The 22,777-nt window shown below is 43.2% G+C and overlaps 1 protein-coding gene across 4 annotated transcripts in view; it reads right to left on the reverse strand.

Moving 5' to 3' along the window:
- HMGXB3 (HMG-box containing 3) overlaps nt 1–22,777 on the reverse strand; it is a 67,380-nt gene that overhangs the window by 16,093 nt on the left and 28,510 nt on the right. For 2 of the 4 annotated variants that reach the window (XM_053303780.1, XM_053303781.1), the window contains exons 4-12: nt 21,395–21,569; nt 19,065–19,625; nt 17,553–17,651; nt 10,868–10,999; nt 8,936–9,363; nt 8,413–8,588; nt 7,869–7,972; nt 6,843–6,941; nt 5,849–5,998 (exon numbers count right to left, since the gene is read on the reverse strand). In XM_053303780.1, the coding sequence (XP_053159755.1) occupies nt 5,849–5,998; nt 6,843–6,941; nt 7,869–7,972; nt 8,413–8,588; nt 8,936–9,363; nt 10,868–10,999; nt 17,553–17,651; nt 19,065–19,625; nt 21,395–21,569 (1,924 nt within the window). The remainder of the gene's footprint in view (nt 1–5,848; nt 5,999–6,842; nt 6,942–7,868; nt 7,973–8,412; nt 8,589–8,935; nt 9,364–10,867; nt 11,000–17,552; nt 17,652–19,064; nt 19,626–21,394; nt 21,570–22,777) is intronic. The other 2 variants (XM_053303782.1, XM_053303783.1) reach the window with 2 other exon arrangements.

A 22,777-nucleotide genomic window follows, 5' to 3' on the forward strand; every position in this document is an offset into this window, starting at 1 on the left:
GGAGTAGGATGCCACCTTGTTATGAAGGAGACAATGGTTAGATCTCTTCTTAAGAAGCCCGCTCTGGATCCCCTGGTGATGGATAATTATAGACCAGTCTCCAACCTCCCATGGTTGGGTAAGATGATTGAGAGGGTAGTGGCTAACCAGCCCCAACCGGTCTTGGAGGAAACAGATTCTCTAGACCCATTTCAAACTGGCTTTAGGGCAGCTACTTGAGATGGCCTTGATCAGCCTAATATTTATTTATTTGATTGATTGATTTCTATACTGCCCTTCCAAAAATGGCTCAGGGTGGTTTACACAGAGAAGTAATAAATACATAAATAAGATGGATGACCTAAATAAATAGATGACGTTCACCAGAGAACTGACAGAGGGAGTGTAACTCTGTTCTTTTGATCTCTCAGTGGCTTTCATTACAATCGACCATGGTATCCCTCTGGATTGCTTGAGGGATCTGGGGATAGCAGGCACTATTTTACAGTAGTTCTGCTCCTATGCCTCAAGTAGATTTCAGATGGTGGCATCCGGTGACAGTTTCTCTTCAAAATGGGAGCTGCTATATGGAATCCCTCAGGGCTCCATTCTGTCCACAATGCTTTTAACATCTACTTGAAACCTCTGGGTGAAATCATCAGGGGATTTGGTGCTGGGTGTTATCGATATGCTAACAAAATCCAAATCTACTTCTCCTTGTCATCAATATCAGGAAATTGCATTAGCCCCTTAAATGCCTGCCTACAGGTAGTAGTGGCCTGGATGAGGGATAATAGACTGAAGCGGAATCCAAGCAAGACTGAGGTGCTCATTGTTGGGGGTCATAATCTGCAAGATGGGATAGACTTTCCTGTTCTGGATGAGGTTACACTCCCCAGAAATCACAGGTTCATAGCTTGGGAGTGGTCTTGGACCCTGGTGCCTCAGGTTGAGGCTGTGGCTAGGAGTGTTTTTTACTAACCGATCAATTTGACAATTCCGACAGTTCCTTGAGGAGAACGACCTGAACACAGTGGTACATCAGCTAGTAACCTCCAGCTTGGACTACTGCAATGTGCTCTATGTAGGGCTGCCTTTGTACGTAGTTCGGAGACTTCAGTAAGATCAAAAGGCAACAGCCAGATTTGTCTTTGAGGTATCTTGGAGAGATCACATTATTTTTTATTTAAAATATTTCTATACCACCCAAAATGTGCGTCTCTGGGCGGTTTACAATTAAAATCATTTAAAAAGATTAAAAACATTTAAAACCCAGTATAAAAATTATTTAAAACTATAAATCTAATTAAAAGCCTGGGAGAATACATGTGTCTTCAGTGCCTTCTTAAAAGTTGCAAGAGATGGGGAGGCTCTTATTTCAACAGGAAGCACATTCCAAAGTCCAGGGGTTAGACTGAGTAGCCGCCAGACGAGTTGGTGGCAGCCAGAGGCAAACCTCTCCAGATGATCTTAGCAGGTGGTGGGGCTCAGGGTGAAGAAGACATTCTCTTAAATACCCAGGGCCTAAGCTGTTCAGGGCTTTGTCGGTAAAGACCGGAACCTTGTATTTTGCCTGGAAACATATTGGCAGCCAGTGCAACTCCTTCAAGACAGGAGTAATATGGTATCTCCTAGTTGACCCAGAGACCAACCTGGCTGCCACATTCTGAACCAATTTCAGTTTCCAGACTACGTACAAAGGCATACAGAGAGCATTCCCCACACAGAGAGCATTCCAGTAATCCAGCCTAGAGGTTACCAGCAGATGTACGACCATTTTGAGGTTGCTTATCTCAAGAAATGGACACGGTGTATCAGCCAAAGCTGATAAAAAGCACTTCTGGTCACCGCCTAAACCTGAGACACCAGGGAGAGGTTCGGATCCAGAAGCACCCCCAGACTGCGTACCAGTTCCTTCCGGGGAAGTGTGACCCTATCCAGAACTGGCAGATCAAAATCATCTCCCAAGTTCCGACCCTGCACAATAAGTACCCCCATCTTACCTTGATTCAGCCTCAGTTTGTTATCCCTCATCCAGCCCATTACTGCCTCCAGACAGGTGTTTAGGGAGATTATGCCTTCTCCTGATGATGTTTACATGGAGAAATAGATTTGGTTGTCATCAGCATACTGATAACACCCTGCACCAAATCCCCTGATGATCTCTCCCAGTGGTTTCATATAAATGTTAAACAACATTGGTGACAATACAGAGCCCTGAGGGACAACATACAAAAGTTCAGATTGGGAAGAACAGCAGCCTCCAAGAGACACCATCTGGAATCTGCCTGTGAGGTAGGAGCGGAACCACCACAAAGTAGTGCCTCCCACCCCCTATCCCCTCAGATGTTCCAGAAGGATACTATGGTCAATATTATTATTATTATTATTAAAACTTTTATGCCGCCCTTCCAAAAGGCTCAGGGCGGTTTACATTAAAACACCATTAGTATTGAATAGTATCGAAAGCTGCCGAGAGAGCCAAAAGGACCAACAGAGTCACACTCCCTCTGTCAATTCCCAACTGGAGATCATCCATCAGGCCAACCAAGGCAGTCTCCACCCCATAGACCTCCTAAAAGCCAGTTTGAAATGGGTCTAGATTATCAGTTTCCTCCAAGACTGCTTGGAGCTGGGAGGCCACCATCTTCTCAATCATCTTGCCCAACCATGGAAGGTTGGAGACAGGCCTGTAATTATTTAACTCTGAGGGATTCAAGGCAGGCTTCTTCAGATGCAGTCTAATGACTGCCTCAAGACAAGGAGGCATCCTGCCCTCCCTCAGAGACGCATTTATTATCTCTACCAGGCCCTCTACACAGCCTCCCTGCCAGATAGTATAAGCCATGTCAGGCAAGGATCAAGAGGGTAGGTGGTAGGGCGCACCATTCAAAGCAACTTGTCCACATCCTCAGGAGTCACAAACTGAAACTGATCCAGGCTCATCACATAAGAGGAGCTGCTGGACACCTCGACATCAGACTAACAATTGTGGAGTTTGAATCCAAGCTGGCCTGAATACAAGAGATTTTGTCCACAAAGAACTCATTAAAAATGTCACAATGAGTAATTGTTGGTTCTAAGTACTGATTCAAGGGGGAAAGGGCGCACATTAGCCCCTTCCCGACCCTGAACAACTCCGCCGGACATGAACTTGTGGACACGATACAGGAGGAAAAGAATCGATTCTTTGCCGCACATATTGCCTGAGCATAGATCTTCAAATGCTCTCTATGTAATAATCCGTCGGATTCGAGCTGAGTCTTCCTCCACTTGCACTCTAGTTGTCTACCTCGTCACTTCAGTCCCCGTAGTTCTTCCATATACCAAGGGGCCAGTTTTGAAGCAGGTCAGAGAGGACGCTTAGGAGCGATCATGTCCACTACCCTGGTGAGTTGATTATTCCAATTCTCTACCAGGGAGTCGACAGGGTCACCAGCAGAGCCAATAGTAAATCCCTCCAAGGCTTCTCAGAACCCTATGGGATCCAGTAAACTTCTTGGGCGGACCATCCTAATGGGCCTGTGGAGGTGGGACATGGTTGTGAGTCCAACCTTAACCAGATGGTGGTCCGTCCACGACAATGGGAAAATCACAGGAGTCCCCACCCACAGAACACCACCCTATTCAGAGTGAAAGACCAGATCAAGCGTATGACCAGCAATATGCATTGGTCCTGAGACCACCTTGCATAGGCCCATTATTGTCATGGCTGCTATGAACTCCTGAGCCGCCCTGGACAAACTGGTCCCAAAGTGAACACTGAAGTCCCTCAGCACCAGAAGCCTGGGAGACTCAAACACCAAGCCTGAAACAAGTCCGCCAGCTCAGTTAGGGACTCTGTCAGGCAGCAGGGCAATCGGTACACCAACAGAAGTCCCAGTCTATCCCTGGTCCCCAAACTTAGGTACACACATTCAATATGGTCAGACACTTCGACAGGGATTCTGGTCAGGGAGATATTGTTCTTATAGACGACAGCCACTTCCCCTCCCCACCTACTTTCCCTCCCCTGCTCCTCAACAGAGTACCTTGGAGGAAGAAGCCAGGACCAGACTGGGCCACCAGCCTCCCCCAACCAAGTCTCTGTAATACATACCAGGTCTGCCCGTTCTTAAACAGTTGCACTGGCTGCTGATATGTTTCGGGGCAAAGTAAAAGTGCTGATTACTACCTTTAAAGCCCTGAATGGCTTAGGTCTGGGTTACCTGAGAGAGAAACTTTCTCTACAAGATCCCCACCACTCATTAAGATGATCAGGAGGGGTCAACCTTTGGATGCCACCAGTTCATCTGGTGGTGACCTGGGATCAGGCCTTCTCAGTGTTTGCACCTAGGTTGCGCAACATGCTGCTTGTGGATATAAGAGGATTATCTTCCTTGGAGGCCTTCAGGACAGACTTAAAGACTCATCTTTTTGGCCTGGCTTTTAATGATATCTAGTTTTAATGTTAATGAGTTTTAATCTGGTTTTAGTGTTTTTTAATTAATTGCTTTATTATGTGTTTTTTATTTTACTGTAAACTGTCTTGAGCTACTTTAGGAAGGGCAGTATATAAGTTGAAAGAAAGAAAGAAAGAAAGAAAGAATGAATGAATGAATGAACGGACAAACGGTCTGAATCAGGCCATATATTGATTTTGATGAAGCAATTACAATTGCAATATATTAATTATTACATGTAACTGAATAAAAGATGAGCTTAATTTAAGTCAATCCCCTTTAAAATTATGGGTTAAATATAGATTATCCTATTTAGCCAAAAGGAAAAACCCTAGTCATGGATCCAGGAAAATACAGTAGGAACATAGGAAGCTGCCATATACTGAATCAGACCATTGGTCCATCTAGCTCAGTATTGTCTACAGACTGGCAGCGGCTTCTCCAAGGTTGCAGGCAGGAATCTCTCTCAGCCCTATCTTGGAGATGCTGCCAGGGAGGGAACTTGGAGCCTAGATACTCTTACCAGAGCAGCTCCATCCCTTAAGGGGAATATCGTACAGTGCTCACACATGTAGTCTCCCATTCATATGCAACCAGGGTGGACTCTGCTTAGCTGAGGGGACAAGTCATGCTTGTCCCCACAAGACCATTAAGTAGATAGAATTTATCTGGAGTATCCCCTCAAAAGACTGGTGCAGAATCACAGATGCAATACTGCCCATTCCTTAACCACAATTAAAGAAGTTAGTTAATATAGTTTGCTCTCTACTCCTCAAACATAAGGACTAGAGAATGAATTTAAATCTACATGAAAGGGGCTAATTATATATCTAAGTTTATATCTAACAATATATATCTAACAATAAAGAAAAAGGAAAAAGTGTGTGACAGCAAGTTTTCTATTAAAAGAGGATTGGAAAACTAACAAATTTCTCTTAGTTATGATTTCTGTATTTATCATGAAAAGTTTTAGGATCAAAAAGCGGTACATTCAAATAAATTTTGGGATGTTTTTTAGCACTTCCTTTTGCATTTTGTAAGTACCAATGCTCCTTGACATTATTTTCCATGTAAAACCCTTTGTAATCAATTCTATTGTGATAGTCTTATGCTTTCTCTATATACACTGTACTAGAAATTATACAGATAAATAGAATTTTAATATAAGCTTTGTCTCTTGAGTTCTCATCTTATATATTTAATAATTGTCAATACAATACACTCATGAACACAAACCCACATAGTGGTGTATTCCTTAACTGGAGCTTTGCACACCCTGCAAGTTCCTGATACAGCTTAAGGCTAATCTAAATACTGTACTGAGGTGTGAAAAGGCATTTAATTAGAGGCAATCCATGACAGTTCAAAGACACAGACCAACCGGAAAGTGAGCTCTTCCAAGAGTATATTAAAAAGTCACCACTCACCAGGGATTTCACCGTTTTTTCAGCTCTGTCTTTAGCAAGATTGTAGCCACAGCTGGGACAGATACGTGGCTTGTGCCGATTAGTGTATACATAGTTGCAAGAAGGGTTTTTACACTTCCCTCTACCTCGTGAGGTCGCCAAGCCTAAATCCTGCACACAGAGACCAAACATGTATCTGCTCTGCTTTATATGCAGCACAAGGCTACTAGATCACCACCTGTTTCCTCATAATATAAGCAAAGATAAAATCATGGCATAGTCACTGCTGACAACCAGCTCAAACTGTTCACTTTGGGGTTAACTCCAAATACCACAAGTACCTAACTAGAAGATGGTCATGTAAACACAACAGGAGTATTGGCTGTATTAATGAATGAGTGACACAAAGGTGTGCTACAGTTCCACTGAGGTGTCAAGGAAAGCCTTGTTCATAAGGGATCAATATCAAAATAACATCTGTACACTTTCCATTTCACTGCACTATTCTGAGCCACCAATGGGTGAGAACTGAAAGCTACACATCCTTCAGACTAGACGCTGGGACATTTCTGGGCAAACCAAACTCTAAAGGTTTCAGGACTGAAATCCCTTCAGGACACAATCCAAGAGGAGGAGGAGGTAGAACTGCCCTAGAAGGGTCTATGCAACTCAAAGCTTGGGTAATACCACAGCTAAACGTTCTAATAAAAGTTAATCACTTTCTAATAAAAGTTAATTATGACCAGGGGTGACCTGGAGGAGATCTCATCTTAAGCTAGCTAAGTAGTTAGCTTAAACTGAGCCAGCTTGAATTCTGAATCATTTCCTCAAAGTCTTCAAAATTTCAAAAAATTACAGCATCAGAACTGCCCCAGTCCATGATTCACTTGTGCCTATTGGCAAGAGAAAAAAGAGCTCCTGCCTGCCTGACACCTGTCCTCATTTGCACCATGAAAAACAAAGACAGCTTATACACTGCATTCTTATGAGATATCCCATTATCAGAGACACTTACCAAGGTAACAGTGCAGCTGTACTTATAGGAATGGAATACATCTGGTTTGACCTCCATCACTTTGACCTGAGATGCTGAGCTGTTTGTGCCATCATGGACCTTTACATTGACAGCAATAAGGCAAGCAAGAAACATTAAGGCTGCAATCCTGTCCATACTTATTTGCGAGTAAGCCCCAGATAAGGTGGGGTGTGCTTCTGAAAGAACTGCACATCAGACAGGTTTTCAGTGTATCTGCCATCTTCTTATTCAGTAGTCTTCCCTACCACCACCTCAACTTTGCAGTACTTTATTAGCCATTAAACCACCCACAAAACATATCTATGAACTAGCAAGTGGTTATTTAAGGGCCTGTTCACACTGCAACTCAGTCTGTAAATTCCAAACACAGAGGGGCACAGGAGCAAGCCTAATATCTGCCAGTTCCTCACTGGGTATAGACTGTTTAGCGTGAACTGAGATCTATAAGCATGCCCTGTTCACATGATCCATCTCCACAAAAATAAACAGGGTATATTCATATATGAAATGTATGTGTACAGATAAGACATCACACCGTTCTTCATCCAATGGAGAGAAGACATGCAAGTTTGAGCCTTGCTCTGATACCTCGCCACATTTATCGCCACTAGACTAAGAAGTCGTGTGAACAGACCTTAAGAGAAAAGATTTATAGGAACAAGTCGAAGCTGTTAAATAGACACTAAAATCTCCCCAGAGGCTTTAACAGCAAGAATATATATATGAAATAACATATAAATATATCCAGCTGACAAAAACCCTAATTTAAGACATTTTAAAAAGTAGAATGTGAAAAGTATTTCCAAGTTCCTCCGTCTAGCTTTTCAAGAATCTTAAAGAACTGACATTTGCAGGCCAGAGTGTAAACCATACTAAAGATCAGTTATGTAAAGTATTCCATTTCCCCCTCTTGCTATACTAGGATAACCAAATTTAATAGCGTGTTTAAATACAAAAATTCTAAGACAACAGAAAAATAAGTATTCAGGCAAAAAGCATGATTACCTTGTGCTCTTCAACAACAGGTGACTGAAGTGGAGACTGACCCAACTGCTTCAAAGTACTAGGTTTCAGTCCTGAGATTCTTGCAGGAGAATTTTTGTCTTGAACAACACACACAAACAGACAGAGACAATGCACATAAGTATGTTTCATTTTATACTGACTATCCCGGCAAATGCAGCCAATCACCTCTAAATCACAAGAGACCAAGCAAGAGTCTCTGGCAAGAGACCAGATTTGCAGACCTTACTCTCTTAAAAGGTTAAGAGAAACTGATGCCTTGGAGGCATAATGCTGGCCTTGAACATTTGTGTGTCATATTTATATCCTGCCTTTCTTGCAACATGGAACTCAGACCATGGTCTGAGATTTCTGAAGGGAAATCATGTGCCTAGTCTTGCTCTTAATTCAGACTTCTCAAAATGACATGAAAATATTAACAGTTATATGCAGCCAGCATACTTCCAGACATAACCACCATAGTTGGCGATTCAAGAAATCTAGTTTCCCTTCACCCCGCAAGCATAAGCTGGAATCCTTGCTTTACCATTATTTGGAAGCGGTTGTCTGCAGTTGGGCTGCTCTGTGTTGGTTTCTCTCACCAGGCTGACTGGGGCGGGCAGTATTGCTCTCATGGGCCTTGCAGCAGCCAGCAAAGATGGCTTGGGTCTTGCTTTGCTCTTCTGCTCCTGCCCCTTGAGTGAAGTGCCAAGTGCATCATCTCTGAGGAGACAAGAGAGGGCAGTGGAGAATTCCACAGGTCACTTAGACCAAACACAGGAATAACCTACTTGAGGGACAACATTGTTACCTTGAAGTTTACCTTAATTTGCTAGATACGGAATTAAGACATGGCAGGAGTGGAGGAGAAGCTAGCTTTGAATCACAAGGGCAAATGACGATCTATTAAGAAGTTATCTTAATGGGCAGGAAGGCAAAAAGTGAGCTTGGACTATTGAGTCAAAGTACACAGAGAAAAACATTTGTGTCATTTGGATCCCAGTTACAATTGGTGCCACACTTACACAAGCAACTCCCTCTGACTTTTCATTTACTCAGAACTGACTTACCCTGTTTGAGGTTTCATGGCAGACGTCAGATTTGTAAGTGAGTTTGTAGGGCTCACCACCTCAGTAGATGAATGTGTTTCAAGCCCCTCCCTCTCCTTCTGTTCTAAAGAAGAGTCAAGTTGTGCAGTGCCTTCTTGAAGCTCCATAACTGCAGCGGCATTTCCTTGCTCCTCTGGCTGTGTGTTGTTTGCAAGGATGTGAGCCTCAGAGATTATCACCTCTTCCCATTCAGTCTCCTGCACCTGCTCCCCAAGAGGAGCTGCATTCAGAAGCTGGGCAACAGCTTCAGAGCTCTCCAGTGGTGATTTATAGGTGCTGTTCTGAAGCACTGCCTGTCCCAAAGCTAACGGCTGCTGACATCTTTTGGGCCTCAGCGTTTTCAAAGGCACACCTGAAGCTGGCTCGGATTTGCCTTTAGATTGTTTATCCTTAAAAACAAGACACACTCAATCAACATTACATGCTTGGGTTTAGATGCCCACAATCAACAATTTATATCTGGCTGACCAAGATGGACAGCCAAAAACTGGCAAGAAGAAATGAATGATTAATATTTGAAAAGTAAACTCTAATGTTACAAAGCAAGCACATCTCCCCTCTTCCACCCCACTCTTCAACTAATACCAACTACAGTTAGCATCATTTTCCTCCCTCCCCTGCCCTGCCCCAATTTGGAGTCTGAACAAACATATATAGGAGCATTCATAAAAGACAGTGATATGATGAGGAAAATAACTCAAAATAGTCCAACTGAAATAAAAAAAGAGACCTTAAATGTCTTTTTGATTTCAATGGGACTTGTTGAGCAATTTTAAGAATGTAAGAACAGCCCTGCTGGATCAGGCCCAAGGCCCATCTAGTCCAGTATCCTGTTTCGCACAGTGGCCCACCAGATGCCGCTGGATGCCTACAGGCAGGAGTTGAGGGCATGCCGTCTCTCCTGCTGTTACTCCCCTGCAACTGGTATTCAGAAGCATCCTGCTTCTGAGGCTGGAGGTGGCCTATAGCCACCAGACTATAGTTTTCCTCAGCATGTCAGCCACTTTATCTTTGAAATGTGTGAATTGTTTTCATGTAAATCTGAAGCAGATATAATATCAATCCTCAAAATTGCCCTATCAAGCACATGTTTTAAAGAACATGAGTAGGGAAACAACAACATGGGAAATAGCTGGCAGTTCAGGCAAGCGAGCTCTTCTACATAGTTTCTCACTAGAACTGGCAGAAATATGGCTTCCACATATTTTATTTTCATTTTCATTTAATACACTTATATTGTGCATTTCAGGTATCTCAAAACAGCCCACAAACAGAAACAAATAAAAACAATAAAGCATAATCACTCACATTCTCTGCAGCATAATACGGGCAATTACAGAGCTGCCCACGCTGCTGCGAGGCTCTAAAAACATGCACACACTGCTGTGGAACAGGGCTGTTCCACTCCTACTAATTGCAACTAGATCTGTTCTATGTAAGGCCTTTATAGTTCCTAAATCCAGCTTGTTTTTAAACAGGCTTATTAACATAAGCACAGGACACACACACCAATCTTGATTTCATTTAGTGCTAGAGCTTTAAGAAAAATTCAAGAAATCTCCTTTAAGCCAATGGTAACAAACTGTAGTCAGTGGGTCAGAAAAGGAAAGTGGGGGGCGGGGGGGAAGGGACACTACAGCTTCACACACAAAAAACATGGCATTTAATTGACTGAGGAAGGACACTTCAAAACAAGCATTTTCCACTTCTAGATAAACTGTATTGGCAACTGCTTTTGAATGTTTGGAAATACAGAGCTGATTCCTGCAAAGCACAAAGGCTCTGAAGATTCATCATTTCTCCAAATAGCCATCCCAAAGTCCATACATCCTCGATTTACAGATTAAAATCTAACAGTTAAGAAGTAAAATTCAGTAGCACATTCAAGCATACCTTTGGGATCCACTTCCCTCCCAGAAAGTTGCCACACAATGGGCACTTTGGTGGCTTGTGTCTGGTCACATAAGTGAAGGAACAGCCAGCATTGGTGCAATTACCATGCCCTCTGCGAGTATAGGTGGTTGTCTTAAGTAAAAAGGTATGAATTACTTTACAGAACTAAATCTATATCACAATAGGAAGTTTCCTTCCATTGAATAAGTTAGTATATTAGGAGCAATTATATAAAATCAAAATAAAATTATGCAGTGCAAATCATTACTGTATGGCTGATGAGACTTATAGCAAGTTTAAGTATTTTGCTTGTCCTCAGAGCTTACTATAATCTGTATTCAACATTTTGGAGAGGTCTGTGAGTGAGAAGGCAAAGTATCTAGCTCCTTGCTGTGTTTATGATGGGGTAGTGGAGTTTCTTTCATGAAATAGGCAACACTCTTGCTCAGTACACAAAACAGCCAGTGATTCAGTCAACAGACACAAACAGGTTTCAATACCCTGAGCCGCTGGATCTGGTCTGCAATGTGCTACTAATGGAGCAGGGATAGAAATAAGATCATGTTGCATCACTTGGATAAGAACATAAGAACAGTCCTGCAGGATCAGGCCCAAAGCCTATCTAGTCCAGCATTCTGTTTCATACAGTGGTCCACCAGATGCCTCCGGGAAGCCCACAGGCAAGAGGTGAGGGAAGCCCACAGGCAACTCTCTCCTGCTGTTGCTCCCTTGCAACCAGTGTTCCCTCTAACAGAGATTCCCAGATGTTGCTGACCACAACTCCCAGCATCCCCAGCTGCAATGGCCTTTGGCTGGGGATTATTTATATTGATTGATTGATTGATTGTTAAATTTATATACCGCCTTTCATTAAAAACAATCCCAAGGCGGTTTACAAAAGTTAAAAAACATACAATAAAAATGACAATAAAATATTAAGCTAAAAATATAAAACCAATCTAATTTAAAATCTATAAAATACAAACATAAAAACTATACGCAAGTAAAACACATAGAAGCAGCAATAAAAACAATCATGTTTTTATTCATTATGGGAGTTGTAGTCAACATCTGGGAATTCCTGTTAGAGGGAACACTGCTTGCAACTGGTATTTAGAGGCATCTTGCCTCTTAGGCTGGAGTTAGCTTATTGCATAGATCCCCAGGCAGAAACCTGTTCTAGGTGGCCATAAGTGCATTTCAAACTATCCAGAGTTACCAGGTTGTAGAGATCGAGAATGAGGCATTCTTGCAGATTCCACTTTGAAGAAAAAACACAAAAACACTATTGGGACTCAACAATTAGCTGCAATACAAAAAAGAAAAAAGAAAAGAATCCAATAATAGAATACTAATGTTCAATTTAATAAAACTATATGTCGTATACTAAAAAAGTATCCTAACTCAAATATGGTTCACCATACAATTGTCAGTGCAGGACTCAATTGAAAGGTTGAATGTACCTGGATCTACCACTGAATTGGGTATCCCACTAGAGCTGTGCTGAACCAGTTTGAATTGAACCAGGTTCAGTTCAAACCAGGTTCAGTTCAACTGATTCGAACTTAAACCCAACGAGCCTTAAAAAAAGGCTGAGTTCAAACCGAACCAGGCCTGGTCCATTAAGGACTGGTCTGACAGTTTGAGGGGCGATGCTTGCAAAGGGGAATCTGGTGAGGATTCCTTTTTACAAGCATAGGGGAAACTTGCCTTTAAATTTTTTCTAAGGGCGGCTGGGGGGTGGGCAGTGAGAGGGCACCTCACAGGCACCAGCACCTTTAAACCTCAATGCTCCCCCCAGCAGTGTGTCCCGCACAGTGGCAGCACAGTCCTGGCCTCTGACCTCTGCATATGCACTGAGGCCATTTGTGTAACCTTTGTGCACCCCGAGGGTTGAACCATACTGCCACGGTATGAGCCACACTGATGCGGGGAGTGCCGGGGTGTAGAGGAGCCGCTGCTGCTGGCGCCACCAGTAAGATGGCCTCTTGCTGCCTCCACCAGCCGGCCTTATAAACCTTTTAAAGGCAGCATTCCCCTTTGCTTGTAAAGGGGAATCCTCACCAGATTCCTCTTTACAAGCATAGCTATAAGTCTACCAGTGGAAGAAAAAATCTTGTCTTAGTGAATATCTGAGATTGTTTTAGGAAGATTTAGATATTCATACTGTGCTGGTCAAGGACCGTAATAAAGATTATTATTATTATTATATTCATAAAATTGTAGGAAATACATGTTTATATAATATTATTGCTGTTACAAGTCTTCATGAGTGTACTTTGACTATATTCTTATCCATATTTTGGTTAGCCCTAGAGCAGTTTCTTTTTGTCAAGAAAACATTGTAACATAAAGGATGTGTGTGTTATCTGGATGGATATATTATGATATGATTTCTTAAAGGTTGTCACTGAAGAAGACTGCATTAAGGTTGAAACATATCTGGCAAAAGGCACAAGATAAATTCGATATTCTATCTTTAAAATGAGTCCTACACTGGAAATCATATGGTTATATTCATCCACTATTCTCCCGCAAGTCAACAGCATGACACTTCAGAGATGAATTACTGGACAGTCTGGGATTTAAATTTCTCAACCAATTACACCATGGACATTTTTATGAGATCTCATTTATTACTTTTAATGGTTTTAGTTTTGTTATGTAGATATGTTCTACATAAGATATATTCCAACCCCTGCTAATTTGGCAAAGAGCCACCTTTTAACATGGTGATTCTCTTTATTTAGCAGGGGGAGAGTAACTGGCCCTCTCCACCCCCAGAAATCAAATATATAGATATAGAAATCAATCAATCAATCAATCAAATAAATAAATAAATAAATAAATAGTAATGATTTGAAGGAACCATATTTTGAGTTAGGATACCTTTTTAGTTAAGACAATTGTTTTTAGTTTTTAGTTAGGACAATTGAATATTAGTATTATATTGGATTATTTTTTGTATTGCAGTTTTCACTTTGATCCATGGAATAGCTCAGAATCATAACAAGTCCTTTTAAAACAGCTTGTCATAAAATTCACTAGGCGACCTTGGGCCCTTTCAGTCCTAACTTTTCAGGCTTGCTGTTAAGAACAGTGGGGAAGCGGGGTGTGTGTGTGTGTGTGTGTGTGTGTGTGTGTGTTGGTATTCCATTATGCTGCCCTGAACTCTTTGGAGGAATGTGATTAATACATAACAAAATGAAAATAAAATATTCATTTTATAAGTACTGTATTAAGCGGCAGCAGTGACAAGAGCCTTGCTTTTACAACTTAGTAGGTGTATGCACAAACCCAGTTTGTCTGGTTTTGTTCGAGTCCGAACCAGACTCTTGCAGAACCAGGCATGTTTGCTTTTGTGCCACCGAACAACTCCATCCCAGCTTGAATTTGAGCCAACATGGGCATTCTAACATTTAAAAAACCCTCTCCTCCCTCCCGCCGGCCTCCCCCCGGTCTTCTAAGGGCCATTTTGGTCTGTTTGCGGGCTATTCTGGCCCTTTCCTAGATGGTGGTGGCCGTTTTGGAGGCTGCCAAGCATGCATAAGAACACAAGAACAGCCCTGCTGGATCAGGCCCAAGGCCCATCTAGTCCAGCATCCTGTTTCACACAGTGGGCCACCAGATGCCACCAGGAGCCTACAGGCAGGAGTTGAGGGCATGTCCTCCCTCCTGCTGTTACTCCACTGGCCCTCTAGGGCCAGATCAGTTCGATGTTGAACCATCAACCTTGAGCCGGTTCACACATCCATACAACTTAGCCACCACAAATTATGTAAAAGTATTACACAGGAAGCTGCCTTATAGAGTCAGATCACTGGTCCGTCTAGCTCAGTACTGCCTACTCTCATTGACAGCAGCACTCCAGGATTTCAGGCAGAAGTCTTTTCCAGTCCTATCTGTGCCAGCAGTGCCTATTTTATGAAGAAAACATTATTTTGCTTTTTTCACGTAACATCACAGGTATTGGGTACTATTAGTGAATTTTTTTTTAATAGAACATAAAAGTTTATCAGTTTTACTAGGCAAATACAAAGCCTAATTCTGGCAGTGGGCAAAAGCTGTCAAGATTACATGCATTAGATAACAGCATTCATATATATATTCATATATCCATTTACCAACACTGGCTATTTCATATACTAAATAAAGGCATCAGTTACCTTTTAAATAAAGCAGAGTATTCGCCCATTTGAAAGTAGTAATTGTTTTGCTTTATTTATTTATTAGATTTATATGCCGCCCTTCCACAATGGCTCAGGGCAGTTTACAACACAGTAAAAACAATTAAAACAAGTTAACAGTTAAAATCACACAATAAAAACAGAACACCACCAATTAAACAATTCAAACAGCTAAAAAACCCTGGAAAATCAGGACAGCAATTTAAAACAATTTTAAAATCATTTAAAAACCCTGGAAGGCCAGGCCGAACAGACAGGGCTTAAGGGGTCTCCTGAAGGCCAGTAAAGAATTCAAATTATGGATTTCTGCCGGGAGTGCATTCCACAGCCCAGGAGGAGCTACAGAAAAGGCCCGCCTCTGAGTGGCCACCAGACGAACCGGTGGTAACTGGAGACAGACCTCCTCAGATGACCTTAACATGCGGTGGGGATCATGTACAAAAAGGCACTCTCTAAGATAACTTGGACCTTTAAAGGTAATAACCAGCACTTTGTATTTTGCCCAGAAACATATCAGCAGCCAGTGTAACTGTTTCAAAACAGGCATAATATGGTCTCTACGGGCTACCCCAGAAACCAATCTGGCTGCCGCATTCTGAACTAACTGAATTTTCTGGACTACGTACAAAGGCAGCCCCACACAGAGCATATTGCAGTAGTCAAGCCGGGAGGTTACCAGCTGATGCACCACTGTTTTGAGGTCATCCTCTTCAAGGAATGGGTGCAGCTGTTGAATTAGCCGAAGCTGATAGAAAGCACTCTTGGCCATAGCCTCCACCTGAGATACCAGGGTGAGGCCTGGGTCCAAGAGTACTCCCAAGCTGCGCACCTTCTCCGTCTGGGGGAGTGTAACCCCATCCAGCACAGGAAGATCTAACTCACCCCTCAGATTCTGAGCCCCCACAATGAGCACCTCCGTCTTACTTGGATTCAGCTTCAATTTGTTATCCAGCCCATTACTGCCTGTAGGCAGGCATTTAGAGAATGAGTGCCATTTCCTGAAGATGAAAAGGAGAAGTAGATTTGGGTGTCATCAGCACACTGATAACACCCAGCACCAAATCTCCTGATGACCTCACCCAGCAGTTACATGTAGATATTAAAAAGCACTGGTGACAGAATGGAGCCCGGCGGGACTCCATATAACAGCTCCCGTTTTGAGGAGCAAATGTCTCCAAGCTTCACCATCTGGAATCTACCTGAGAGATAGAAGCAGAACCACTGCAAAGCAGTGCCCTCTATTCCAACTCCCCCAGGCGATCCAGAAGGATACCATGGTTGATAGTATCGAACACCGCCAAGAGATCCAGAAGAACCAGCAGAATCACACTCCCTCTGTCGATTCCCTGGTAAAGGTCATCCATCAGGCTGACCAAGGCTGTCTCAACCCCATAGCCAGCTCTAAAGCCAGTTTGAAATGGGTCTAGATAATCAGTTACCTCCAAGACGGCCTGGAGCTGGTCGGCCACCACTCTCTCAATCACCTTGCCCAACCAAGGGAGATTGGCCTGTAACTGTCCATCGCTAAGGGATCCAGGGCCTCCACCTGAGATACCAGAGTGAGGCCTGGGTCCAGGAGTACTCCCAAGCTGTCCACCTGCTCCTTCTGGGGGAGTGTAACCCCATCCAGCACAGGAGGCTTCTTTAGGAGTGGTCTAACCGATGCCTCCTTCAAACAAGGGGGCACCCTACTTTCCCTCAGCAATGCATTTATGATATTAACTAGGCCACTTCCAACAATCTCCCTGCTAGATAGAAGCAGCCAAGTCGGGCAAGGATCCAGAGAACAGGTGGTAGGCCGCACGGCCCCAAGCAGCCTGTCCATATCCTCAGGAGCTACCGATTGAAACTGATCCAATCTAATACTGCAAGAGGGATCGCTGGACACCTCCTCCATAGACCCTGCAAAAATAGTGGAGTCCAAGTCAGCCCAAATACAGGAGATCTTGTTCGCAAAGAACCCATTAAAGGCATCACAGCAGAACAATCCCGGGGACTGATCTGAGGTAAAAGGAGCAGAAATCAAACTCTGCAGAACCCGGGATAGCTTTGCTGAGCGCGAACCTGCTGTCGCGAAGTGCACAGACCAAAAACTCTTTTTCACTGCATGTAAATCACTAACACTGAGAAGTGAATTCAGAAGCACATTCCTACACATATCATTAAAAAAAAAGTGTCCCTACATTTATTTCCTTATTCCTGGATATTCCTTAAAGTTTGTGTGATGTTTCTCTTATGCTTATACATAAGAGAAAAGTACATTGCTAGAGCATGTACTCTGTATAAATAAAGGACTCATGTTCAAACACCAGCATCTCAGGGATCTTGGGTAACTGGTTGGGAAAGCCTGAGACAAGTCAGAACAGACAGGACTGGGTTCAACAAAACAATAGCCCAATTCAGTATGAGTCAACTCTTTCACATATCCAAAATGTAAGGCTTAAAACACATGAAAAATGAAATGCTTAAGAGATGGCATCAGCATTTCCTTTACTGACCAGTTTGATTGATGCTGGGTTTTCCACAACAGAGTGGGCTGGCAGAGGGAGCATAATGAACTGTGCAGCAGGTGTTACACAATTACTTTCTTCTCTATCCTAGGCAGAATAAGAAAATACAACAACTTCTTTACCTATATTACAGTCACAAAGCTCCTGTCAATATAAAGTTTATGAACACATGGCACAAAAGCAAGGCAGAAGCAATTAAGACCCGCAAAGTCCCTTTCTAGGTTAGTTTATTAAACTCTGTTCCCCAAACAAAAGCAGCCTGGGAGCATTCTAGAAGTAGTAGTCACTTTAAATGAAAATAGAAATCTCATCTTTTTCACAGAAGCACCTGGACAGCTAACAAAGCCAAAAACCATCCTGGGCAGAACTTTTCGCTATTTCTAGTAGAACATCCACACAGATGTTCTGTTATCTGCAAGTACTCCAATCCCAACTTTACTTTGTCAAGAAGGAACTGTTTTTGCTTGTTTAAGGTTAGAGGTTAACCAGTAGGTAAGGATGTGCGTGGAACCAGTTCGGAGGCCCTTTATGGGCCTCCAAACCGGTTTCAACGACCGGTGGTTCGGCAGGTTCAGGCATACCTTTAAGGGCAGGAGAGGGTACCCTTACCCCTCCCGCCACATTTCCCCTGCTGGCGCTCCATTTAAAAAGTGTGTGCACGAGCGAGCCCGGCACACGCGCTGGGTACTTCCGGCCGATGAAGACACTGGAGCAGCAGGGAGGTACACTGCCACCATGACAGACACTTTTTAAATGGAGCGTTGTTGGGGGAAACGTGGTGGGAGGGGTAAGGGCACCCTACCCTGCCCTTAAAGGTCTCCCACCACCACCACTGTGCACATCCCTACCAGTAGGAGCAGGGTGACAATATATGTTCCTAATTAGCCTATGATAATCTGTGGAGGTTGAGACATCCTGATCTAACCTACTACAGAGATTTTGCTTCATGTGCACCAGATATCCAGTACTGTGAGCAGCTAGAGGGAAGGTTGCAGTCCTAACCTTACCTAGCAGTAAGTCCCAATAGCATTGATTGTACTTAAATAACCCTAAAACCAAGGATTATTCATTTTAAAGATTTAAACAACAACAATTTTAATTATATTGCCATCCCATAACAAATTGTTCTCTGGGTGGTTCACAAAACAACACCACAGTAAAATACAGCATACAATTTACAATACATTTAAAAAACAGCAACTAAATCTAAAACCCATTTTAAAAGCCTGGGTAAATGACAAGGCCTTCATCTGGCATTTAAAACAGCATAATGATGGTGCCAGGTGAGCTTCACAAGGGTGGCTATTCCATAGAGTAGCACTGCCTAAAACTCCCTCTCCCTAGTTACCACCTGCCTTATCTCATTTGATGGAGGCATTCAAAATAGGACTCTGTAGACTATCTTGCTTAATAAAACAACCCAAATAACCATACATAAGATCAGACTGCAAGTCTGTCAACATGAAGTCAAAACAAAAAGTTAGCATAAACTTTACTTACTCTCCTAGTCACCACCGTCACCACAGAGAGGCCATCTGAAACCTGTGGTTGTGCCACAGTAAGGCTCCCATTAGAGGCATCTGAGCCATTAACCAGAGTCTCTTCAATAACCACACTGGTTGTTTGATAGGGATAGCTGTCTCCTAGTTCCAGAGGGGTTTCATCCAGGATGACATCCCCACCCACTTTGTGTGAAGCAGGTCGGACATGAGACAGGACCTCTGATGCAACAACTTCTTCTATTGTGTCCGACTGAACAAGCGAGGCTGGGTCTTCTGCAACTCCTTCAATGGTAATGCACTGCTCGGAAATGCCCATGTGGCTGGAGTCTACGGAAATGATGTTTTGCACAGCATTGTGGGAAACACCCGTGACGTTAGCAGAAGCTGTTAGTCCTTCTGACGCTGTTTGTCCTTGGGCCATGCACAGTTCCAAGTGCTGTTTGCTTCCCTCCTCCTGGAGGTTGCCTTTGGGAATAATTATGTAATCTGAACGAGGTAGGATTTTACGGAAACCTGGAATGTCCGGAACTACAGCACCCAGAGAAGACTGCTTAGAATTCTATGGAAAATGCATGGACATGACAACATCAGTTTGGCTGCTGTTATCTTTGGCACATCAAAAGAAAAAGAATACTAATAAGGCTCCCTTATATTTAGGAAAGTGTTCATGGTTTCCCTCATTTAAACATCACCATACTGGCACAGTCGTGCTAGTACAGTATAGGTGAAATAAGCAGCTGTTTCAACATTCTATCATTATGAGCCCTGAATAAAATCAAATATTGGTCATAAAATCAAAATTGCCTGTCAAATCTGCCTGATGGTTTGCGGTCATCATATATGTGACAAGACACCAACTTCCAAATCCGATGCAGATCTAATATTAAATAGTTGAGATACAGCAGTTTACAAAGGATCATTAAACTCCAGAAAAACTGTTTGTTACACTTTTTGGACATCAGGTAACATATAATGTTTTTAATGTCCCTTTAAATGTTGTTGTTTTTAAATTCAGGAGGCCTTCATTATCCACAGTCCCGGCACCTGCGGTTGTGCATATCCATGGTTGGGCTATGTAAATCTGACATCCATGGTTTGCCTTTTCATGGAAAATTTGAAGAAATGTGGGTGGGGGAAGATTGCTGGACAGCTGAGGACTTGGAGAGCATGTTACAGTACTTTATTTCACTTATTTCTGCCTCCTGCTCACCTTTTTCGCCCTTTTTTAACCTCAAGGAACCTAACCCCCACAATTCCCATTGACTAAAGTTTTGTTATCCGCAATTTCATTATCTGTGGTTATAGGCCAGAATGGAACCACTGCAGATAACGAGAGTCACCTGCATGCTGGAGCATAATGCTATCCAGTTTCGGGTGGGGGTGGGGTGGGGGAATGATCCAGTATTTCCTGAGTTATTAGCCTCTGAAGTCTCCATAACAGGGTAAAGTCAGTTAAGGGCACTTAGTGTTGATTCTGACCAATAAGGTTTCTGATGCCAAAGTTGGGAGGGGCAAGGCCTGGAGAGCGACTTCCTGGTTAAGACTGTAGCTACTTGATAAGGTATGTCTATGAGCACACTGGCACTTCTAGAGTTAAACAAATGTTCCCTTTCACCTTCTTTTCCTTGACGGGCTTTTCTTTTCCCCCCTCCATTGATAAGGCAAGGGGTGCTGAGAGGGCATGCAGGGTGGGGTGAGGTAGCAAATGGACTTAGCAGGCCTTGTAAGGGCATACAAGGTGGTGGCAGCAGGCTGCCTTTGAACCTGAATGTCCTATATCAGAGACATACTGCTTATAAACATGGAAGCTCCACTAGGTAAGAGTCACTATTAAACTTCCATTTCCTGAAATGCACAATCAGATTTTCTTTTACAAAAAGCCTGGAAATTCAGTGATCCAACAACTGGCAATACTGAGCTATGTGGACCAATGATCTATCTCGGTATACGGTAGCTTCATGTGTGTTCTGTGTTGCCAATACACCTGACACTGATGCAGGTCAGAAGAAATAATTTAAAGTTCCTTTAAGTTTGCTTGTATCGAATATGCATAAACCCTGGGTTATCAGGCACCTGAGGCTTCCAGAGACATCATACAACCCAATGTCAGAAGTAGAACCTAGATGCTTTACAGCTCTAAAAAACTATTCTTCCTGACTCCTGCTGAAAACAGTACTGGTTCAGCAAAGTTTAGATTTAGGCAAGAAGTGATTTTTCTTTTAGCATTTTATTTCATGTGGATTTTCAATACACTGTACTAGAAGGGATATTACAACCATTTGAATTGCAAGTGTCATCAGAAGAAGTGACTTATGTCAAATAAATTACCGGGTCCAATCCTTCTTTTTCTAACTTAGCCTTCTCCAGATAATAACTTTTTTCAGCCACACTGAGCAGCCTCCAGCTCTCACTGATCTTCTTATTAATTTCAGACTGAGGAAGATGGGGGAGCTCCTGTTGAACTTTCAGGTATATATCATAGTAATACAGAAGGTATGCAGATCTAAAAAACAAGAGAAACCAAGACTTTTAATATGTACTCACTTGAAGCAAACAACCCATCTATTTCATGCTAGATTTGCTTTTTAGTTGGTGGTCAGAAAGTGTACAAAAAAGCTTCCATTCGACTACAGAACTGTGTAATAACTAGGGCTGCAAGCTGTAATCTGTAAATTCAAAATTAAGTCCCACAGCATCCCATGAGACTTACTCCCAAGTTCGTGTACCATCTTAGGCTGCAATCCTATTTGGGAGTAATTCCCACTGAACTGCTCTAGTGGGGGAAACGTGGCGAGAGGGGTAAGAGCAGCCTCCTCCACCCATAAAGGTATCCTCCTTAAAGGTATCCTTGCATGCATAGAGAGTATACACAGATAGAGTACTTCTTTACAGACCAACTAGCTGTGATTGATATAGACAATCTCAACCTAGTTATAATGGGCCTTTTTTTCCTTCTCTAAACCTTTCCTTAACCAGCTTCCTCTGTTGATGCCTCCATCAAAACACCGTTATTGAGGCAGGAAGCACCCAGGGCGGCTGCAGGGCTCAGGTCCTGGCATGAGGCTGAACCCCATTCCCTCTGGCACCCCCCTGATCACTGGGACTGCCCTTCCACATCTGATTCATCCAAGCTGAAGCCCAGCAAGGCTTTGCTGCCACCAAAGGGAACTGTGTGGGCCCAGCTGCTACCACCACCACCAGCTCCAGACAAAGAGGAATGATGGGTCCTGTGGCACTAGAGCCCCCAACAAGACCCAGAGCAGTAACCACCACCACCCAGGGTAGTGTGGCAGCTTGGCAACCAGGCTGACCGACGTTTACCTTTCCACTCTGTCTGGAGCAACAGAAGGTGGGAGCAGCCAAGCCCACACCGCTCCCTTCAGCAGTGGCAAAGTCCTGCTGGGCTTCAGCTTGGATGAATCAGATGTGGAGGACAGTTCCAGGGATCAGGCTGGAGCCACTGGTAGCTGGAGGAAACAGCTTCACGCCAGGATCCAAGGCCTGCAGCCACTCTGGGTCTGGCTGCCTCAGTAACAGTGCCTTGGTATTCTACACCTTCCAATGGACCAATACAAGGAGGAGGAGGATGAAACAGCAACAAATTCCTGCCTTGCTTACCACCTCCTACTCAGGTCTATCTCCTGCTATACCCCTGCTAACTAAGCAAAGAGGCATCTTTCAAAGTGGTGATTCTCTTATACTTAGCAGGGA

This window comes from Hemicordylus capensis, chromosome 2, assembly GCF_027244095.1.
Source record: "Hemicordylus capensis ecotype Gifberg chromosome 2, rHemCap1.1.pri, whole genome shotgun sequence".
NCBI lineage: Eukaryota > Metazoa > Chordata > Lepidosauria > Squamata > Cordylidae > Hemicordylus > Hemicordylus capensis.